At 43.4% G+C, this 19,133-nt stretch overlaps 1 protein-coding gene across 13 annotated transcripts in view; it reads left to right on the plus strand.

Annotated features, from left to right (window-relative positions):
- Positions 1-1,452: 1,452 nt before the first annotated feature.
- The window catches only part of pik3r1 (phosphoinositide-3-kinase, regulatory subunit 1 (alpha)), a 29,535-nt gene continuing 11,854 nt past the window's right edge, over positions 1,453-19,133 (plus strand). For all 13 annotated transcript variants that reach the window (XR_010669053.1, XR_010669057.1, XR_010669054.1 and 10 more), the window contains exons 1-5: positions 1,453-1,678; positions 3,343-3,968; positions 17,780-17,872; positions 17,986-18,060; positions 18,514-18,645. Coding sequence is in view for 1 of the 13 variants with exons in the window: in XM_065965982.1 (XP_065822054.1) it covers positions 3,632-3,968; positions 17,780-17,872; positions 17,986-18,060; positions 18,514-18,645 (637 nt within the window). In the remaining 12 variants the exon portion in view is untranslated. The remainder of the gene's footprint in view (positions 1,679-3,342; positions 3,969-17,779; positions 17,873-17,985; positions 18,061-18,513; positions 18,646-19,133) is intronic.

A 19,133-nucleotide genomic window follows, 5' to 3' on the forward strand; every position in this document is an offset into this window, starting at 1 on the left:
AGTTCAGCAGAAAAAGGATTTATGCACCGTACAGTTACTGTGATGTTGAAAAATTACATTTGTGGATTTCATCTGAAATAAACCGATGAAGTGACTCATTTAAAGTCATCAAGTTGGGTTCCTAATACCACTCAGCAACAGTTTGTTCCTATAGCAACGGCTGATTTCAACACCACCAACTTGTACATTTTGCTTCACACTTCTTCCTCTTTTTTTTCTCTCGGCGGTGACCGATGCCTGCGACGTGACTGCAGAGCGCTCCAAAGGGGCCTGCTATACCCTCGCTCACAAAGCTGCTTACAGCCTCTTTTAGCACAGCCGGGACAGTAGGGTTAATGCTTGATAGGGGATTTTCTGCAGGCCAGCCCTCTTTCCCTACTGTTAATTAGGCCACCCACATTCACAATCATGTGCTCGAAATGGTGACTGTAAGGTTTGGTTGCCTTCCACACTGAGAACATGTAATGATTTATAAAAGGGCAGTAAAAGTGAAAACACAGACTGATTAAAAAACCAATAAAGTGGGTATGCTTTGCTAAGCAACGGTAATAAATTTCATTTATTTTGCACTTTTCAAAACAGGGATGCAAAGTGTTATCATTGTCTTTTTAGCTTCTAGCCACTTTTTGATGTATCTATCACTTTTAATCGCTTATTTATCTTCTCACAAATTCCAGAGGAAAGCCCCTAGCAACCCCCTAGCAACCCCCAAGAAACGGGTGACTCAATCAAAACCTGGAAACGAGTGTGATAAACCTAATAGGGCCAATACAGGTGATGACGACTCTGAGGTGTGTTTACGCAGGTAGGCAGGTTAAAGGTCAAAGATTTAAACAATTAATAGATGCAGCCTTCGATGTACTGCCTTAATTTGGAATAAAAACATTATCTTGAGTATTAAAACATGCTCAGATAGCAGTTCTTGTTACAGCACATGGAGCCTATTAAGAGTTTGGAGTGTGAGGAAATCGTACTCCTACTGATGTTGTGTATTAGAAGATATATTTTTGTGCTCATATAGTTTGGTGTGCGGTGTTCGGTACTGGACTTCAAAACAGAGAAATAAAGGATATCCCAGTGTTTTTTTTAAAGCTTTTTACGTATCCTGTTGAGTCGAAACTGTGTGTAAAGTGATATCTTTACATTGCCTTGATTACTTTGACTGTGAAAACAATCCCTGCCAAGTCAAAGAAAACATGCTGGTAATAAAAAAAATAAAAAAAAAGTATGGTGGTTATTAACAGACTCTCTGTGTGCAGAAGTTATGTAATTTCCATAGGTGTTTCATGTTGCGTGCAGTGGAGTACACGGAAAGGGGGCGTGTCCGCCTTCAGCGTCGTTCTCATTGGTGCGATTGACAGTAACGTTAATGATTGACAGAGGCGCGGACCAATGAGCGCCCGTGCTTTGTCTTGGCCCCCTCGTTGGCAGCAGAGGCGACGTTTCCAGGGAGCATTTTGTTCAGGACGAGGGGGGGAAGCCGTGCCGTTATGTGGACAGACTGCGGGGTTGTAAAAGTGTTTAAACGGATTTAAACGCCAACTGAGGATTGTTGTTTTTAAACCTTATTGGTAAAGCATCTCGTCGGGGTTGCAGTTTGTCGGTAGTGTCCCGTAAAGTCACGAGTTTAACCGAATAACGTGGAAGGAAGAGGACTCGGTGGATTCGTGCAAACTCGGTAAGTATCGCTCCTGCTCCTCAATTCAGCGAGAAAATGTTTAAAAATACAATTTAAAAAGTCGTTTTAAAAGAAAGCATTACTAAAGCTAAAGTTTCCTGCTAATTCTTTAAAGTTACTTTCTACCCGTTAACTTGCAATTTCGCCATTTTTGTCTCACATAAAAGCCTCAGTATTTCACTTTTTGTGTACTTTATCGTCATTGTTTGCTGTGTGTCATTAAAAAAAAATACCACAATCTAAGTTTTAAAGGTTATTTAACGCGATTAATCGAAGCAGACGGCTCGCTAATTTAACACTTACCCGACCGTGTTAGCGAGCCGATGCTAACTGAGCTAACTGTTAACGGCTCTACTCTCGCGATATTCTACCGCAGAGCTAACCGTTAACGGCTCTGCTCTCGCGATATTTCAGACAACTGTCTAAAACTTAATTTACATAGAATAGAATTACTTTATTGATCCCAAACTGGGAAATTGTGGCGTTACAGCAGCAGGTTGTCCAAACACACAATATGAGTAAAAAACTCAATGTTAGCAAATTTAAACACAATATAATATTAAATACAAAGTAAATAAGCACTAAAAATATAAAAACTAAGAATGTGAATATATACAACCAGGATTTAATCACATGATGTAGAAACTACACAAATCCCATTTACAATTCAACTATTATTGTTGCACAGCCATTAACAGACCACAGTTGTTGCGTTGTAGTTATATAACAGAGTTAGTGGCTGCGTAGTGATGTTAAAGAGGAGATATGAAGATTTTTTCAAACAGACCCCCTGTGGTCTAAATGAAACATCTGTGCTGAGCTGTGGTTATAATTTATTATGAATCAAGCACCAGAGGAAGTTTGTGACCCTGTATAAACCAGCTCTCTCAGAACGCTCTGTTTTGGTGTGTGTGTCTCTTTAAATGTAATGACCCCCCCCCCCCCCCCCTGAGTTTTCCTGGTAGACATCACTTCTTCACTAGTGAGAATAACAATGGCTAAAGTTTTGCTCTAGGATGGAGGTGGAGATACCAGGGGAGGGGAGGGTACCGTAATATTTAAAAATAAAAGCCCTGTCTCTTTTTTTACTATCCTGATGTTGCTGCACGTTTTGACACATTAAGGCAGGTGTTAATTAGTCGATTAGTTTATGAATCAAAAATATGATACCGTGGGTGTCTCCCTCTCTCACTCACAGTGCAGCAGGTTACAAAGCAAGACCGAACCAGCGATTTTTATTTACGTTTTTTCCCCCACAAATATCGTAAGGAGCCCCTGTAGTCCCAAAAAAAATCCTGTCCACACAAGATAATTAACTTTTGCACACAAGATTTTAACTTGTGCGCTCAAGTAAAATATGTCCTGTGTACACAACCCAATATCTTGTGCGCAAAATATGATTATCTTGTGCAAACATAGGGTCTTTTAATTCATGCTCGCAAGATCATAACTCAGTTCCAGTCGTCGAACATGTGTTTTTCCCGTTATCCATTTTTAACCTTGATAATAAACTTATCGGAAGTGCAAATGTCTTTTCTTCAGATCCAGCGTCATACATATTCATGATTATATTTTCTAAAGTGTTTATCTATATATTGCATGTTATAGACACTGTTATTGTCTTATGCTATGTACTGATAAATGCCTTCGCTGTCATCCTACAGGTCTCGGTAGCATTCTCAAGATCCCAGCTGTCGGGTTGTTTATTGATGGGTACATACTGTGAGGCGACACACCAAGAGAACTGGAAATCATTCAAAAGAGACAGGACCTGCGGAAGAATGAAGACAAGCTAGATGTCTTCAGAGAACTGTCGAAGTTGAGCTTTCTTGGAAGAGTACACCTGCAGCAAATGTGTACCTGGACTGAGCACATAATCAGAGAAACCTGAAAAGTGGCTTTGCTGCCGTGAAGCTCAACTTCAAAAGAACACATTGACACAAAGTGATCAATATGAGTGCTGAAGGGTATCAGTACAGAGCGCTTTATGACTACAAGAAGGAGAGGGAGGAGGACATTAATCTGCATGTGGGGGACACGCTGTTGGTGAGTAAAGGGGCTCTGGTGGCCCTCGGGTACACTGATGGGCTGGAGCAGAGGCCTGATGAGATTGGCTGGCTGCCAGGCTTCAATGAAACCACTCAGGAAAAAGGGGACTTCCCTGGGACATATGTCGAGTACGTTGGAAAGAAATGGATCTCTCCGCCTACACCTAAGCCGAGGCCCCTCAGACCCTTACCTGTAGCTCCGGGGGTCTACAAGACGGAGGCAGACTCCGACTCAGAGCAAGGTGAGTTAACCCCAAACAACAAAACTGTATTTTCATATCTTAAGAGATTGGTTAATCTTTACCAGCCTTGTAAGCATTAACGATTACAAGTTTGCAGACATTGGATAATGGTTGTCAGGTAAATCAGTCGTTCCTTTAGTTCCTATCATATGGGGGTCACTGATAACGGCATGGGGTTAACGACTTCATTGATGTTTGTTTTCGGTCATTCATGGACAGATTGTTAGGCTTTCTCTCTTGGAGAATAAACTGGAACATGGCTGAGTTGTTTCAAGTTTTTTCCCCCCAAATGACTCTTAGGGCGTTTTCACTTCTATAGTTCGGTTGCTCTGGTCTGAATCATGGATCCATTTGTTGCATAAATACCTCAAGTTTGGTCTGTGTTCACACGGGTGCATTTACAAGCGGACCAAAATGTGTGACGCTCGAGGACAATGCTCTAATCGGTAGGAACATCTTGCGGAAAAGTCTCTGAAGTAAACAAAGACTGGTTGCCTCCTGATTGGCTGTGGCTGCTCCTAAGGCATTTTACAGTTTGTAAACGGACAGATGACTGATGTCTGCTCTGCTCGTCGGTTTTTATATCGTTTGCATTTATCGCTGTAGGCAAACGATTCAGTTTGAAAATGGGGCGCTACTGCAGCTCAAACATAATATGATGATGTTCTGATAATTCAGAAGAAGGAGCATGTTAATCCTCCTGAACCAGGACCTGCTCAGCCACCCAAACTGTTTCTGAAGATCAGTCAGGCCTGCCTGTGGTCTTAAACACATGTTCAGTGACGATGAAGAGAGAGGGCACTCGGTGATTGTGACAATCTACAGTTGGGTCGGTTCGTGTTGATACTGGAAATGAACTGTACCAGAGTCTGGAGAAAAGGGGACTGAGACTCACTTTTTCGAGCAATCTTGGTACTGTTTTTTGCTCCACTCCGGGGTTTGTTTGATCAGCTTTCACACCGGCATAAATTAACCACATTAACTTGCGTCAACCAAACTGAACAGTTAAGGTTTGAAACGCCCGAAAAGAAATCTTTGGACCAATCAGTGAGTGCTGCAGACTCAGTCAGTTAACGTGTTTGCTTGCCAGTACTCCCCGATTTGCTCCGAAAGTGTGAACCATCCAAAAAACCCAAACCATGGCGAGATAAACTAAGAACAAAGAATTGACTGTTTGGTTTGTGGTGCGGCCTGGGGGCATTTTCACAGCTGTAATTTGAGATAAACTGAAGAGCACATAGAGTTGTACCAAACCAAACTAAAAAGTGTAAACAGGTATTTATCTGTAGAGGGAAAAAAAACCGTGAACATCTCAAATATTTGGATTCAGCTGAATAAGGCAACAGAAAGATGCTGATTTTGCAAAAACACTCAGGAGTCTTTTGCAACAAGTATCTCCTTCCTGTGCTCTACAGCTGCACTGAATGTGAGCCAGGCTGATTCCCGGAGGACAATGGCGCTGGCCCACAGCCAGGCCATAGTATACCAGAGCATCTTGTGCCAGCCATATGGCTCTAGAGGATATCATCTGTGTGTTCACCACAGAGCCACATCTTAAGGGAATATCATTCACTTATCAGCGTGGGGAAGGGCGATTAGATCACTATGTACTGGTGATTAAGGCAAATTGCTTCGTCCCTGAAACCCAGGAGGAAACAGCTTGGCTAGCTTTTCTGTTCAAGATAAGATTATGACTAGCTTAGCAACAGGTTCAGGCAGGAAAAAATGCTGCGGACCAATGTTGTCTTATTTGGAGTTACAAATTTGCATATAAGAACATTATGCTTCCTAATGAAACAACTTTGGAGCTTTTGATTGTAAAATTCTTCCACTTTTGTTAAAACCTAAATGTAATTAGCCCTTTAGGACGTTTACAGCGTTTAAACTTTAGAAATCTTCGAGCTCTTACTGTAGTTGCAGGACTTTTTTTTTTTTTTAAGCAAGTGATTCAAAGTTAGATGTTAGTTATTTTCCAAGTTCTGTGAATTCTAAAGTGTGTTGCGTGTAAAACCTACCCTCCAGAATTCTGATTCAGTGTTACCGCCCGCGCCACATCCCTGAACTGCAATTAAAAAACGTGCATCTTTTTAAAGACGCTGCGGCTTTGCATGAATGTGCGCTTAAAGCGTTTCTGCTCACCTAAAGAGCAGCTGCAGTTGCCAGGTTTCTAGTTTCTGCCTTTTGTGGTACGATTGTGAAATTCTTTTGCTGTGGTTTTGCAGGGTGAGCGAGGGAGCTGTATGAAGGGGGCATGTGTTGAATGGCTGTGTTGTGGTTGAGTGGCAGTGCTGAGCCTGGAGCGAGTGTGAATGTAGCACCGGGAGAAGAAAAGTCTCTGTGTGCTGGGCTGTGAGAGACACGCAGAGGGGGGGGGGGGGGAAGAGGCCCCTGAGGTTGTGGGCAAGAGAGAGAGAGAGAGGGGCCCTGTGATTGCTAAAGGGTATGTGCAAGGGATAGTGTGCGAAAGGATCAGGACTTGAGCGGAGCCGGGGGCTTGGTAGAGGGGCTAAAGCAGGCGAGGGGTGCTTTGGGGGGCCTTCATAGGGACATGCATGCTCAAGGGGGCTTTGAAGAGGGGGTCTGCGATGGAGGCTGGGCTCTTGTTGCTCTCAGAGTGTTTGTGATTTATTGCCCACCACCGAGGGATCTCACTCCCCTTCCTCCCACTCCTCAGCTTTTTTTTCTTCTCTTCATCCTCCCACTCCACCTCCCCCCTCCCCTTCTTTTTTTTTTTTATGTTTTGATAGTTCCTACAGTCAGCTCTGGTAGGGGGAATGGAGGTTTTGGAAAGGGGCCTCATCTCGCTGAGCCACAGGGGTTTACATGAGTGCAGCAGATGTGGAGAGGGTAAGAGAGAAAGAGAAGAGGGCTTGGCTGGGAAACTGTTCCGCCTCATTCCAGCTCTCAGCCTTATAAAAAAAAAAACATTAAAAGTGTTGCTCTTTTTCTGGGCTGACAGTTGAGCGAGTGTTGGGACCCGCCAAGCAGAGAGGAAGTCGTAGGGTGAATGTGCTCAAACTTCAGCTTTCAGCTCGTGTACCTATTATTTGAATTCTATAAAAACTGCAGAAATGAATTTAGAACTTTCTCAACATAATACTGACAGAAAAGCTCATGCTGTAGTCTTAACACAATGACAAAGAAAGAGACTCAAAGATAATAAATTATAGTTGGAAAAAATATAGTTCAGTACATTGCCTTACAGCATTGCAACATGTGGCAATAACTAAATCGCAACCCTTTGTTGTGTTGCATGCTGATTCCCCAGATTTTTGCCAAAAACGCACCTCTAGTCTCGATCTGATGCTGAGGACTTTGGCTACAAATGTGTGTTTGCAAGTGTGTGTGGGTATAATTGCTCTTTATCTCCCAACAGCGAGTCTGAATGAGCATTCCTCGAAATGTTTATGATTTTAAAAAAAAGCGGTCGTTACTCTGCATGCTCTCACAAGGATCGGGCTGCATGCTCAGTCTTGTTTGAGGGAAATATTTGATGCCATCGGGCATCTCCTCTTTCTCGTCTGAGGCTGATTATGTGCTCAGCTTTCACGTTGCCAACCCTGCATTGCACGCTCGCTTTATTTCCACTCACACGGACACAGAAGTTCCCCATTTCTCCATTTTTACATCGTTTTTAAGTTGTCTTTTTAGTGAGTGTTTAATCTTAAACCAATCAACTTTTTCAAGCAGATTTGATCACTTTCGTCATCCCTTTTTATACAAGTGTGGCATAGATTTACTTTGTGGAACATCTGGGTTGAAGATGTTCACTTTGTACGTGCGTCTGAAACCTTTAGAAAAGGCGCTACTGGGAGGAAGAGAGCTGGCTGTGCTGAGGACACTGTTGCTGGGAGAGTACTCGGCATAGCTGCAGATTGAGATAATGTGGCTCTCCTTCTCTGGGCCTCTTTCGCACTCACGTTGACATCTGCTGTATTGAGCGCTCTCTCTGTCAGTCCATTTGTCTCTGCTCAGAATTCATTTCTGTCTTCAAATTGGACATGTGGTAAACTTTTGGGTGTGACTCATGGCATGTGTTTCACGTTTTTGGTCCCGAGAAGGAAGAGCCTCAGATCACTACATCCATCAAAGTCATAATGACGATGCCAGTAAAAGTTGATCTCATTACTAAAACTTTGTTCTGTGTTTGATAGCTCTCCTGTGTGGGCCTAACGGCATCTGAGGACAGGAATGTGTTGGCGCTCCTTTGGTGGAGGGGTGTTTGCACAGACTGCATGGGTAGACTGATTTGTAGCTTTGTGATGAATCAGTATTGTGCTAAATGCTGATTGCAGTAGCCTGGTGCACAATGCAACAGGACAATAAATGGTAGCACGCTGAATGGGACCCCGGCGACGGCTGTTTCACAGTGTTATTGGTGTTCGTGCTGCTAGAAAGACGTTAATTTTACATTTTAAATCGGTGACGATGGGTTAACTGTGTGTTTTAAAATGATGCAGTCGCCCTTCCTTAAATGATTGATGGCATGGTTGATACGTTGGAATTTTCTCGATGACACATATCACGTCACCGCTGGTCAAAGTGATGGTGCCGTAAACGCTGGAGAAGCGTTGTTGAACTCACTAAAATGGAAGCGCACAAAACAGAACTCAGGAGTCCGCCATTGTTGTTGTAGTCCAGAGTAGCTTATGGCTACTGACTGAACTGCCCTTTATTTAGCAGTCTTTGACCTAACATCCGGTGTTTCCACGGCAACGATAAACATGTCATATCAGTCATGGTGGCTGCAGCGATAAGACAGTTCCGGCTACAACAATAAAATTATGGATTTCTCTGGCTTTGATACCTGTTGGAAATATTTGAGGTGGTTTAAGTACTCATCAAAAATCATATAACAGTTGTAGTAATTAATTTTATTAATTAAGATATTTTAGTGTGCATGTTGTACCTTTTTAAATGATGCCATATTCGCTTCCACTGCTAACTTTTGCAGTTATGTGCGTCACCGGTTTGTCCAGTAGATGTTGGTCAACAGGTTAATACCCCGCATAAAAGGGACGTCTGAACTCAAGGACTGGTTTTTAAATTGCTAGTCTTGGTCGAAACAGTTGAAAACCCAAAGAGAATCTGTTAAATATCACAAGAGGCACACAAAAAGTGAGGAGCTAATCTCACTCTGCAGAAGATTATAACTAATAACTAAAAACAATTCCACGTCATTTAACCGTCATATCCCAATATATAATTCCACCACCTTGTAATCAGGGTCAAACTGCGGCCTTACACTAAGCTAGTTGGAGTGCCTTCTGCGTAAAGCGGTGAAAAAAAAACAGTGACATATCCTCAACTGCTGTAATTACGTTCATCTTTAAAAATATCTCACTCCTCGGTGATGTGACGGAGAAAAGAGCAGAGCGGTGTAATTTCAGGGCTCAATAAAATCAACACTGTAATTAGATTTTCCTTTTTTTTTCATCCCAAGCTGCATTAGTTTATGAATCCGGTAAAGAAGTGTGTGCATGAAAGCGTGCGTAACCGTTTCATTACTAGATTGTGTGCAGAGACCCGGAGTCGTCTGAATTGGCCAAATCTTCTTTACTGGAGCCGGAGCATGTCTGCGAGCAGGATTAAGACAGAGAGGGAGAATAAGGCCGAGGGAGACAGACTGATAAAACCTGAGCAAGTGGTGCAGTAAGACACAAGTCAGATTAGGGAGAAACAAAGTCAAGTGGAGCACAAAAGGTATTTCAAATATGTTACATATTTGACAGGCGGGGCAGGGGGGGGGACGAGGCGGTCGAGCGAGTGTGTTGAGGTGTACTGTGTGTCAGCCTCGTGCTGTGGAGGTGCGGCAGGTGTTACATAACTCCCCGAGCAACATAGATCACAGGCTCGGTTTAAAAGCCTCCGTTATTTTCATGTGGGATTTATTTCCTCCCCGTATGGGTCATACTGTCGGTCAGCTCCTAATAAAAATAGAAGCAATTACTTCTTGGGGAGGAAGAGCCCTCTTGTAGCTCTCTGTGTTCATTTAATGTGACTCCAAGGAAAACCAGAGAGACGGTGCAGCAACAGCCCGTCAGTGCAGAACTCACACTGCAGATACACATCTTAAAACAACTTATCAGTAGAGTGTTACCTGTGGCTTCTTCATACAACTGCTTGTGCAAGATCATGAAGAAATCTCCTTCAGGCTTAGACTGCAACTGAAATCATTTGGCCTACGCTACAGAACTTTTAATACACGCTTTCATCCTCTCCTGGTTGGACTTCTGCAACTCCCTCTTCACAGGCATAGCCCGACCCTAAACACCACGTCTACAGTCGGTACAAAGGTTGTTAGCAAAGCTACTTTCCCATATTGCTCTAATTCTTATTTTTTGTCTTAGGCTTCCCGTTGGGTTCAGAATCAATTTGTTTTTAATACAGCCCGACTGATAGGGGCTTTTGGGGTCGATGCTGATAAAAAAATCAGATACCGATATATCGTCTGATATCTTTCCAAGATCTATGAAATCTGTAAAGATAGATGTAAATCTATACATTTGTGCTGCAAAAAAACAAATTTTTACAAGTTCTGTCCCAGGGCCTGTGTCTACTTAAAATTTTTTCTTTCTGCGCGCCAGAAAAAGTGCAGCGCTCAGCATCTTTTTTCCCGAGCGCTCAGCTGCTCCGATCTCTCAAATTGAAACTCTTTCAACTTTTCAGAAAGTTCCCTGTTGGCGTCATCCCGCTCTTTTCCAAATGTGTTCTATTCCCCTTAGGTTTTGCCTCGTACAGATCGTGTCTTGTCCCCACATCCTCCTCCTGTTTTCGTCCTCAACACAAAAATGTCAAGTTGAATGTTTTTAGACGTAACAGGTGAAGCTAGAAAATACTGACCTCGCAGCAGCCGATTTAAAACAAATTGAATTTATTTCCCACCAAAAAAAGATGCTCATGATATGTGGCATTTGGTTCGTACTTAATGAGTTGAGAATAAACAAATTAGGAGGAATGTACTTGTTAAGATGAAGGCATTTTTATTCCAAACATCCATCCATTGTCTTCTGCTTAGCCGATGTTGTGTAACGGTGGCAGCAGGCGCAGTAAGTCAACTCGGACTTCCATCTCCCAGCATTTTTATTAAGAAGAATTCATCTACAACGTGCAGAATTGAAAAGGTATAAATGCTGCAGCGAGCACTGAACACTGCAGCTGACGGACCTTTCAAACATGACTTCATCTGAGCTCCTGCCAATCACCTCTGCAGGTTTCATCACACTGAGAGGGCTCTTTATTTGTGAGAGTGTTGCTCCTCACATTCAGCACAAAAATGCAGAGTTGTTTATACAAGTAGTAATTACCATGCATGTGGCCAGCTGGAACATGGATTCACGTTCACATCAGGAAACTGTGGTTACATGTTTGTAGGTGTGGTGGTGATTCATTGATGGATCTGCTCTTTATAGGGTTAATCATCAGCCTGTAGCAACAGCCTCCTCATTGGCTGCTGCTCAGCATTTGCACTGCCCCTTTCAACCTGCAGGGGGAGACATTGCCTGCCAGTTTTCTTAAGACTTGAACTCAGAGCTGTATCAAACATTGACTTATAGGACAGGCATGTTGAAGCATTTTACAGCTTCACTTCGAAATGTTACAGAAAAATCAACTTCTTGAGTGTTTAATTATGTTGAATGAGTGAACACTGCTTTAGTTTATAAGCTGCACGCTCCAGATAATCCACCTGTATTCCTTTTTATAATGCATTTTGTATTGAAATGCACCTTCTGCTCCATGCTGTGCCGTCACACGTGCTGTGCTGAGAGGTACTTTCCATGGATTATTAATCTTTTAACTGCCGTGCCTCTGCTAGACCTTTCTCAGACATGGAGAAATAGTATAACCTGAAAATGCTGGTTACTTGAGCAGGCCCTCTAAATTTAACCAAAGTGTGCGCTATCTTTAGTGTGTGTCCGTGGTGCCCCAGCCCTGTCCTGCCCACAGTCTGCAGTTTGTTCGCTTCAGACATACCATTTCAGCAGGGGAGATTGTCCCCCCCCACAACACACAACACACACCACAGCAGCACCAGTGGCAGCTGCATCCACTACTTCCACGACCTGCGGTTGTCTAACTGACTGGCTGAGGCCTTCTGGGATATGATGAGAAGGTCTGCATAGCATGCAGGCTTGCAGGGACTCGTCCAAAGGGGCCCCCGTCTCCCTGCTCTCCTGCACACAAGTTGCCACAGGAAAAGACTTTCATTGAAAATGTCTCGTGATGCGTGCCGCCTCTGAGCTGCTCTGAACACAGCCAGACAACGGTATTACATTGTGTTATTACTGCAGCAATACAAAGAGGATTATGTGGTACATCTCTCTGGCATTGATTTCAACAGGCTGGTATTATAATTTAGCATACAATGCAGGTGTTTCTGAGTGTTTACAATCCACCAGCGACAATCTAATGAGGTTTGCAGTTGATGGCGGATTTGCAGATTATTGTTTAATCTTTAACTTTTTTTTTTGCATCATTCTTTTGCTCAACAAAATGTTAGAATAAAAGACAATAGAGATGTGAATGATGATGTAAAGAGAAAAGCAGGGAATCATCTTAAAGCATTTCTGCAGATTTTGCATTAAAAACATCACAAAAAAAGTATGGATTATTATCTTAATTTCTTTTGATATACTTTTGATTGGTGGACTTCCCCCTGAGGGTCCTGGGTGAGGGAGATTTGTTAATCTCGGGGGGTTTGTGCAGTGCGCAATGACAGGTTTGGTCAAATAAGCGCCACACAAAAGGTATTTTCAAAGTTTGCCATCATTGTTTTAAACGATAAACCGACAAATGAACAGCTAAGGCTTCTGGTTTATGTGCGTCTAGCGTGGATCTTAGCGGGGGTCGAGTAGAGGCATGTAGATCGTTTGATCGCCGGCCAAAGTATCTCAGAATTCATCACAGATCGCTCCAAACATTTCTGCAATATTTGGTCCGCCACTCGATACAACCCCAAACAGTGCCCAAACGACGCTCTCACGTTGTTGACAGTACCAAGAAGCAACTCTATCCGCAGACTGTCTGGTGTCACTCGTTCGCCAGCTCCCGATGGGGTAAATAAACACAAACCTTTGGAATAGTTCAAAGTGTCTTCTTGTTCAAGTAGTGACCAAGAAACGTCAGGCAGACACTTTAAAACGCGTTCAGCAGTGAGTCTTAAAGGTATGAATGTGTATTTCGACAGTCACTGACTATAATGAACATTTTCAAATGATTTCCAGTGACACATACCGACCAGGATGCAAGTAGTTAGCTAGTTTGTTATATACTACTATAATAATACTAGTTTGTTAGTACGCCCGCACATAATGGAAATTGCCATTATGTGCGGGCGTACTAATTTAGCATCACAAATTCTGTATTTTTCACTTGAAAAATGATAAATTTTACTTCACGATGTTGGATTAAATTGACTGATCCTCAAGTTGTCTTTACAGTCTGTAACGCTACAGTTGTGTCACCTGTCACTGATGCTTTCTTCTTCTTTTGTTATTTAATGGCGGTTCACAAACAGCTTTTAGAAGTGCTGCAGTCACCGTCTGTCAGTTGTACCACTTTACAACCAGCATCTGATAACAGCATCACATGAACACTTTGATGTGTTATGAAGTAATGACTGTTAGCGTGTGTGTGTGTGTGTGTGTGTGTGTGTGTGTGTGTGTGTGTGTGTGTGTGTGTGTGTGTGTGTGTGTGTGTGTGTGTGTGTGTGTGTGTGTGTGTGTGTGTGTGTGTGTGTGTGTGTGTGTGTGTGTGTGTGTGTGTTTAAATTTAACTTCAGGTTGTGAATCCAGTTTCTCAGAATAAGGTTGGCCGTCGAATGGCAGCCGTGTTAGATATCTTGTCTGGGAGCAAGGCTACACTTTCAAGGTGTGCGATGGCAGCACTGCGTGTCTCCATCTCTATTTAGGGAAACTCTGGCGTTCCATCTCGGAGTTCATTGCTTCTTAGAAAACCCCCCCTCCTCCCTTTTCCAGCTTTGCAGTTCCAATAATGTCTTCCAGATGACCAGTTGTCCTACATGCAGTTTTGTGTGTTCTGTGGTTTGGAGGACTTTGGTGAGCCAGATCCCTTCACACGCAACATGCCAGCCTGTGAGCTCGGCCGGCCAAAGGGGATGTGGATTTGGAAGAAGTGGTTCATTATTTGCCTGATTGAACGCTCTCTGGGTGGAAGAGGGCTGGTTTCTTTTTGGTAATGGGTAGCACGCATGCTTCAGCGCGACTGGTAGATGCGCCGCTTTCATGCCTGATTCAATTTTTTTTTATAATTTTTCACGGCAAGCGAGAAAGAAAAATATGGTAGCTAGAAAGGCTTCCATTCATAGTTTCTCTGGATTTTGAAACTGCAGACTCGCCGCAGAACAGTTGAGCCTTTCAGAAAAAAGGGCAGTTTCAAAATATGCCTTCCCAAATCCAAATAAAATCCCTGCCAACCCCTTCATCCTTTCATGTCCACACCTGGATGCAGAGTTGTGAGGGGGGGAAAACTCAGACCTGGCTTACCTCATATCACAGGGTGTTTGCTTAGCTCCCTGGTTCACCAAAGCCCAAACTTTTAGTGTTGTAAATACTCACCTTTTTACTTTTTGAAGGCAGTCGTTTGGTCTCGTGCCCTGCAGTCCTTTTGAAGGTTGGAGCAGTTTGTAAGTCATGCCGCCAAATCAACCTTTGCTGCTTCAGATGAATCACAGCCCTCTCCGTTTAACGCCCCATGAACATTAATCACAGCTTCTGAGCTGGTCGTTTCAGTTCACTGCAGGACTGTTTTGCTCTCTGTTTTTTTGTGCTGTGTTGACCTGGAACTTACCTAAATTATGTACCCAACAACACCCTCTTCATTGAGACCACTCAACTCAGAGTAAACAGGCCAAGAAAAAAAAATCCCCTTAAAGCCGCTGTGTTCTGAAAAGAGCCAGAAGGAAAGAGACAATAGCTTCGCTCTGTCATGATTACTGTGCATTTTTCTCTAAAATGAACATCCACCAACACAAAGCACCTCTGTACTCTCACCCTGTGGGAGATATTTTTGTGTTTATTCCCAGTCATCAATCAAAGAAAAGCTCTTAAATCAGAGCCCAGCTGATAAGTCTGTTGGCGGGTAGAACCTGCCAGCAGTGTCTTATCACAGGCACGTTGATATCCGCGTATGTTTGCCAGTAAGTGCACATTTTATAAGTCCTTTTTACCGAGCAGATGAGTCAGAAAACACAACTCGGGTTGATTTAGAAATGATGTCAGAACGTAGTTTGTCCAGCAGACTGTGCTCACTCCATAATTTACAACACTCTCAGCACTGTCTGCTGCACATGTAGACCAACAGAGCTGAGCCGACAGATGTCCACACCAGAATCTGCTAACGTATCCCTGAGTGTAAATACTTATTTAAAAACAAAAACTAAGATATAGCTATATTCATTTAAAGGTCCAATCAGTGAGATGTGTAGTGAGTGAAATGATAAAGGTATCTTACCTTTTAAGGTATCTTATCTTACTATATGATCAGACATTAAGGAAACATGTGTTGGGGTTGTATCAAGTCAACTTTGGTTATATTCTTTAATAATTATACTTAATTATTAATAATATAAATAAAATATCATTAAACTATGTTTAATCTCGTTTTGGGGCACCAACCTGTAATCAGGTAAATATAACCAAAATATCACTCAAATCAGTCTCAAATTAGTTATTTAATTACTAATATTATTAATAATGAATAACTATATTTAATAAATTGAAGGCGTGAAATCCGTACACAAAGCCTTCGCACCCAGCTTATATCACAATGCAAATACACCAGAACCACAAACAACTCCTCTCTGAAATTATAACAGAATTTATTTAAACAAGGCAACATCAATCCAAAATCAATGAACTTAATTAAGCTGATTTCTTAGAGAGAGAGAGAGAGAGGGAGAGAAGGGGGGGGAAGATTACTTCGTCCCACGTGGTCGCCCTTCCGATGGCGCACACCTAACAGAGGCCTAAATGTGGCCTTAAGGTCTAAAAGAGACTGAGTTCGGCCCTACACGATCTGTGTCTCTGAGGCGTCTGGATAGCCGCGAGTGTATAGATCTCTGTGCGTAATGGCGCGGTGGTGGAGTTGGTCTCCAGATGTACGTTTACACGGGAATATGTGTGTGTGTATGTTCGTAGAAGGGGAAATAAAAGAGAAATGCGTGCCTGAAGAGGCCGGATCACAGTCCGACTCCCGCGCCACAACTCGGAGTAATTCCCTTCATTCACAGAAACAAACCAATAGCCGAATTCAAGTGAATACACCTTACACTGGCCTTTCTGATCAGAAGAGTAATACCCGGTTATAACGCTGTTACGCTAAACACATATAGGACGCAGCGGTTCGAAACAACAAGAGTTTTAAACAGGTAAAACTCAGGACGCAGCGGTCCAACAAAGATAAAAATTACAGTTTCTGCTTCGATCAACAATTGTTAAAAACACTCTCTAAAGCTAATTCTGCCCAGACCTAATTAAGCCTCACTTGTGAATCGCTTTGCCCGCAATTGGTGAAAGGAAAAGAGTCTGGCGATAAAACAGATCTTCTGTCCGTCCTGGTGCAGAGGTGTCTGATGGTGGCGAGGGTCCCTTACGGCGAGAGCGGCTTCGTTGGTTCTCCGTCGAGTGGAAAGATGTCCTTTGATGTCCTTTCGTTGCAGGACGGAATAAGACCGTTATCTTTCTGATAATCTGTTATAGTCTGACGCTCTCCGAGAAACTGAGATGTGTTCACTGGACAATCCGAGCTCGGAATTTAGAACACTGCCGGCCGCGGATTACCTGCGCGCCAAACTTAAAACAAAGGAAGATGGTTGCAGGAAACAGGAGATAAGCTTGGATCTCCGAGCACCAGAAGTCAGCGCGTGGAAAGAGAAAGAACAATGGAAGTCTTGGAGCTTTGTAGCCTGGCCTGCTCCATGGGGGGTCTACCTCAGGTCCCCTCCAATGAGGAGAGAGAGGTTCCGGTCCCCCCCTTACTTCACACGTAGGTGTGAAGTACCGCAGGGGATTCTGGGATTAAGAGTCCTTTTAGGCCTCTTTGTGATCTCAGTGAATAACTCAAATGAGGCTTTTACAGAGGTGCAGGCCCAAGTCCATTGTTTGACTGTCCTAAGCCTGCGTGGCCCAACACATGCTATGTTGAAGTGCTGGCTTCTCTGACAACAATGCAGCAGCCAGTATGTCCTCCTTCTAACTTTAGATTCTGCTCCTGAATGCTCTGGATTTGTTTGGACCAGAGAAGGTAGGCGCTTTTAAGAAACCCCCACACATGGCCGTTTTGGATGCCCCTCGGTTTGCCAGATATGAGAGCAGTTATCAGGTCAACAGGTGTTGCAGTGATGGAAGCGGTCAAGAGAAGTGGTTCAGATAGAAGTGATTGTACCCGACCTAAAAAGCCTCTGCATGTTTCTAATAAGCTCCACGAGCAGAAACGTGCTCAAACTAGGATCAATATTGGAGATGCTTTTGAAAAATGGAGAGAGGTTAGAACACAGAAAGGTTTACAGACCCATGCAGAGCTGGGTGGGGGGGTGGGGGGCTGTCAGGATAACCTCCTAGATAGAAATATTCAGCTGTTTGTGTTCACACATGCAGCCCAACCTGAAAATTTCAGGAGTGTTTCTTGAGTTTGTGCCAGTGTGAAAGCACTAACAGTGTTCATTGTTTAGCTGTCAGTCGGTGTGTTTGTACGGTTTCCATTGTGTAATAGATAGTTTCACTGCACTCAAACCGAGCAGGCTGGTGACATATTCTTCACGGTGGGTAACAATCTGTCATTATCTCCTCCAGGCTGCAGTCTGCTGGACCTGACGGAGCAGTTTTCCCTCCCTGAGACAACTCCCCCCTTGCTCGCCAGACTGCTGGAGTCTGTGGAGAAGAAAGGTGAGGCCTCTGACTGCCACCTGCTGCACAGAAACAAATGCACCCAATTCACATGGGAATAGTTATGTCACTGATTTATATCTAATGATTTGTGTCTCGCTTGTTTTTTGCAGGTCTGGATAATCCTACGTTGTATCGAACATTCACTGCTGGCGGTGGACTTGAAGTCAGACAGTATTTTGATTGCGGTGAGCATCTTCTTTTTCTTGCCGTGTGAAACCTTCTAGTTTCCATTTACTGAGTGTGTCTGAGACGATTACAAAACAGAGGAAGTCTAAAAAAAGGACCCACGTCAGTAATGAACACAGATAGAGTGAGGTGACTGAGAAACGTGTGTGTGTGTGTGTGTGTGTGTGTGTGTGTGTGTGTGTGTGTGTGTGTGTGTGTGTGTGTGTGTGTGTGTGTGTGTGTGTGTGTGTGTGTGTGTGTGTGTGTGTGTGTGTGTGTGTGTGTGTGTGTGTGTGTGTGTGTGTGTGTGTGTGTGTGTGTGTGTGAGGCTGCTTTGTGAAGCCGATGTCGCAGCTTTAAATGTGTTTACCTGTGCATGATAAACCTTTTCAGCCTGTAATTAAATAATGCACTGTGCAGTGAAGGAGTGTTTGCATTAAAGCACGTGTCTCCCATGTTTTCCTTCACTTCAGATCCTGCCTCAGCAGACCTGGATCAGTTTGAACTTCCCGTCCTGTGTGATGGTCTGCGCAGGTACCTGCAGGATCTCCCTCAACCCATCATCCCCACTTCATTGTACGCTCAGATGGTTCACACTGCCAAAGGTGAGCGCAGTCAACTCTTGCACATTTTCATTTGCAAACCAGCACAGTTGACCTAAAACTCAAGCGCTGACGTAACAAACCCCAGCTATTGCACATTCAGTACTTTGCACACAAAACCACAAGATCTCGTCAGCACCATGTGGCCCTCATAGAAGACCTATAAAACTATACAATCTTTTTTATTGCTGTGCTAAAAGTGTATTTTTTTCCCCCCCATTTACTCCAAACTTAGTGTTTGTCTTGCTTTCGGTGTTGCATGCACAAAGTTCTCACACCACAGCATGTTCTGCAGCGCTGCGTTCTTGTGCTGTCACATGGCCAGAAACAGGATATCGGTGGTTAATAGGAACTAAAACAAGCCTGAAAGTTTATCTCCAGCATCTCGAGGCAGCCAATCACCTGCCAGTGTACCTTACGCTCATTGTCAACCACACTGTGGTTTCTAAACTGCACATGACACTCTTTCCATCCCTTCCTTTTTTTTCTTT

Source organism: Labrus bergylta, chromosome 17 (genome assembly GCF_963930695.1).
Source record: "Labrus bergylta chromosome 17, fLabBer1.1, whole genome shotgun sequence".
NCBI classification, from domain to species: Eukaryota; Metazoa; Chordata; class Actinopteri; order Labriformes; family Labridae; genus Labrus; species Labrus bergylta.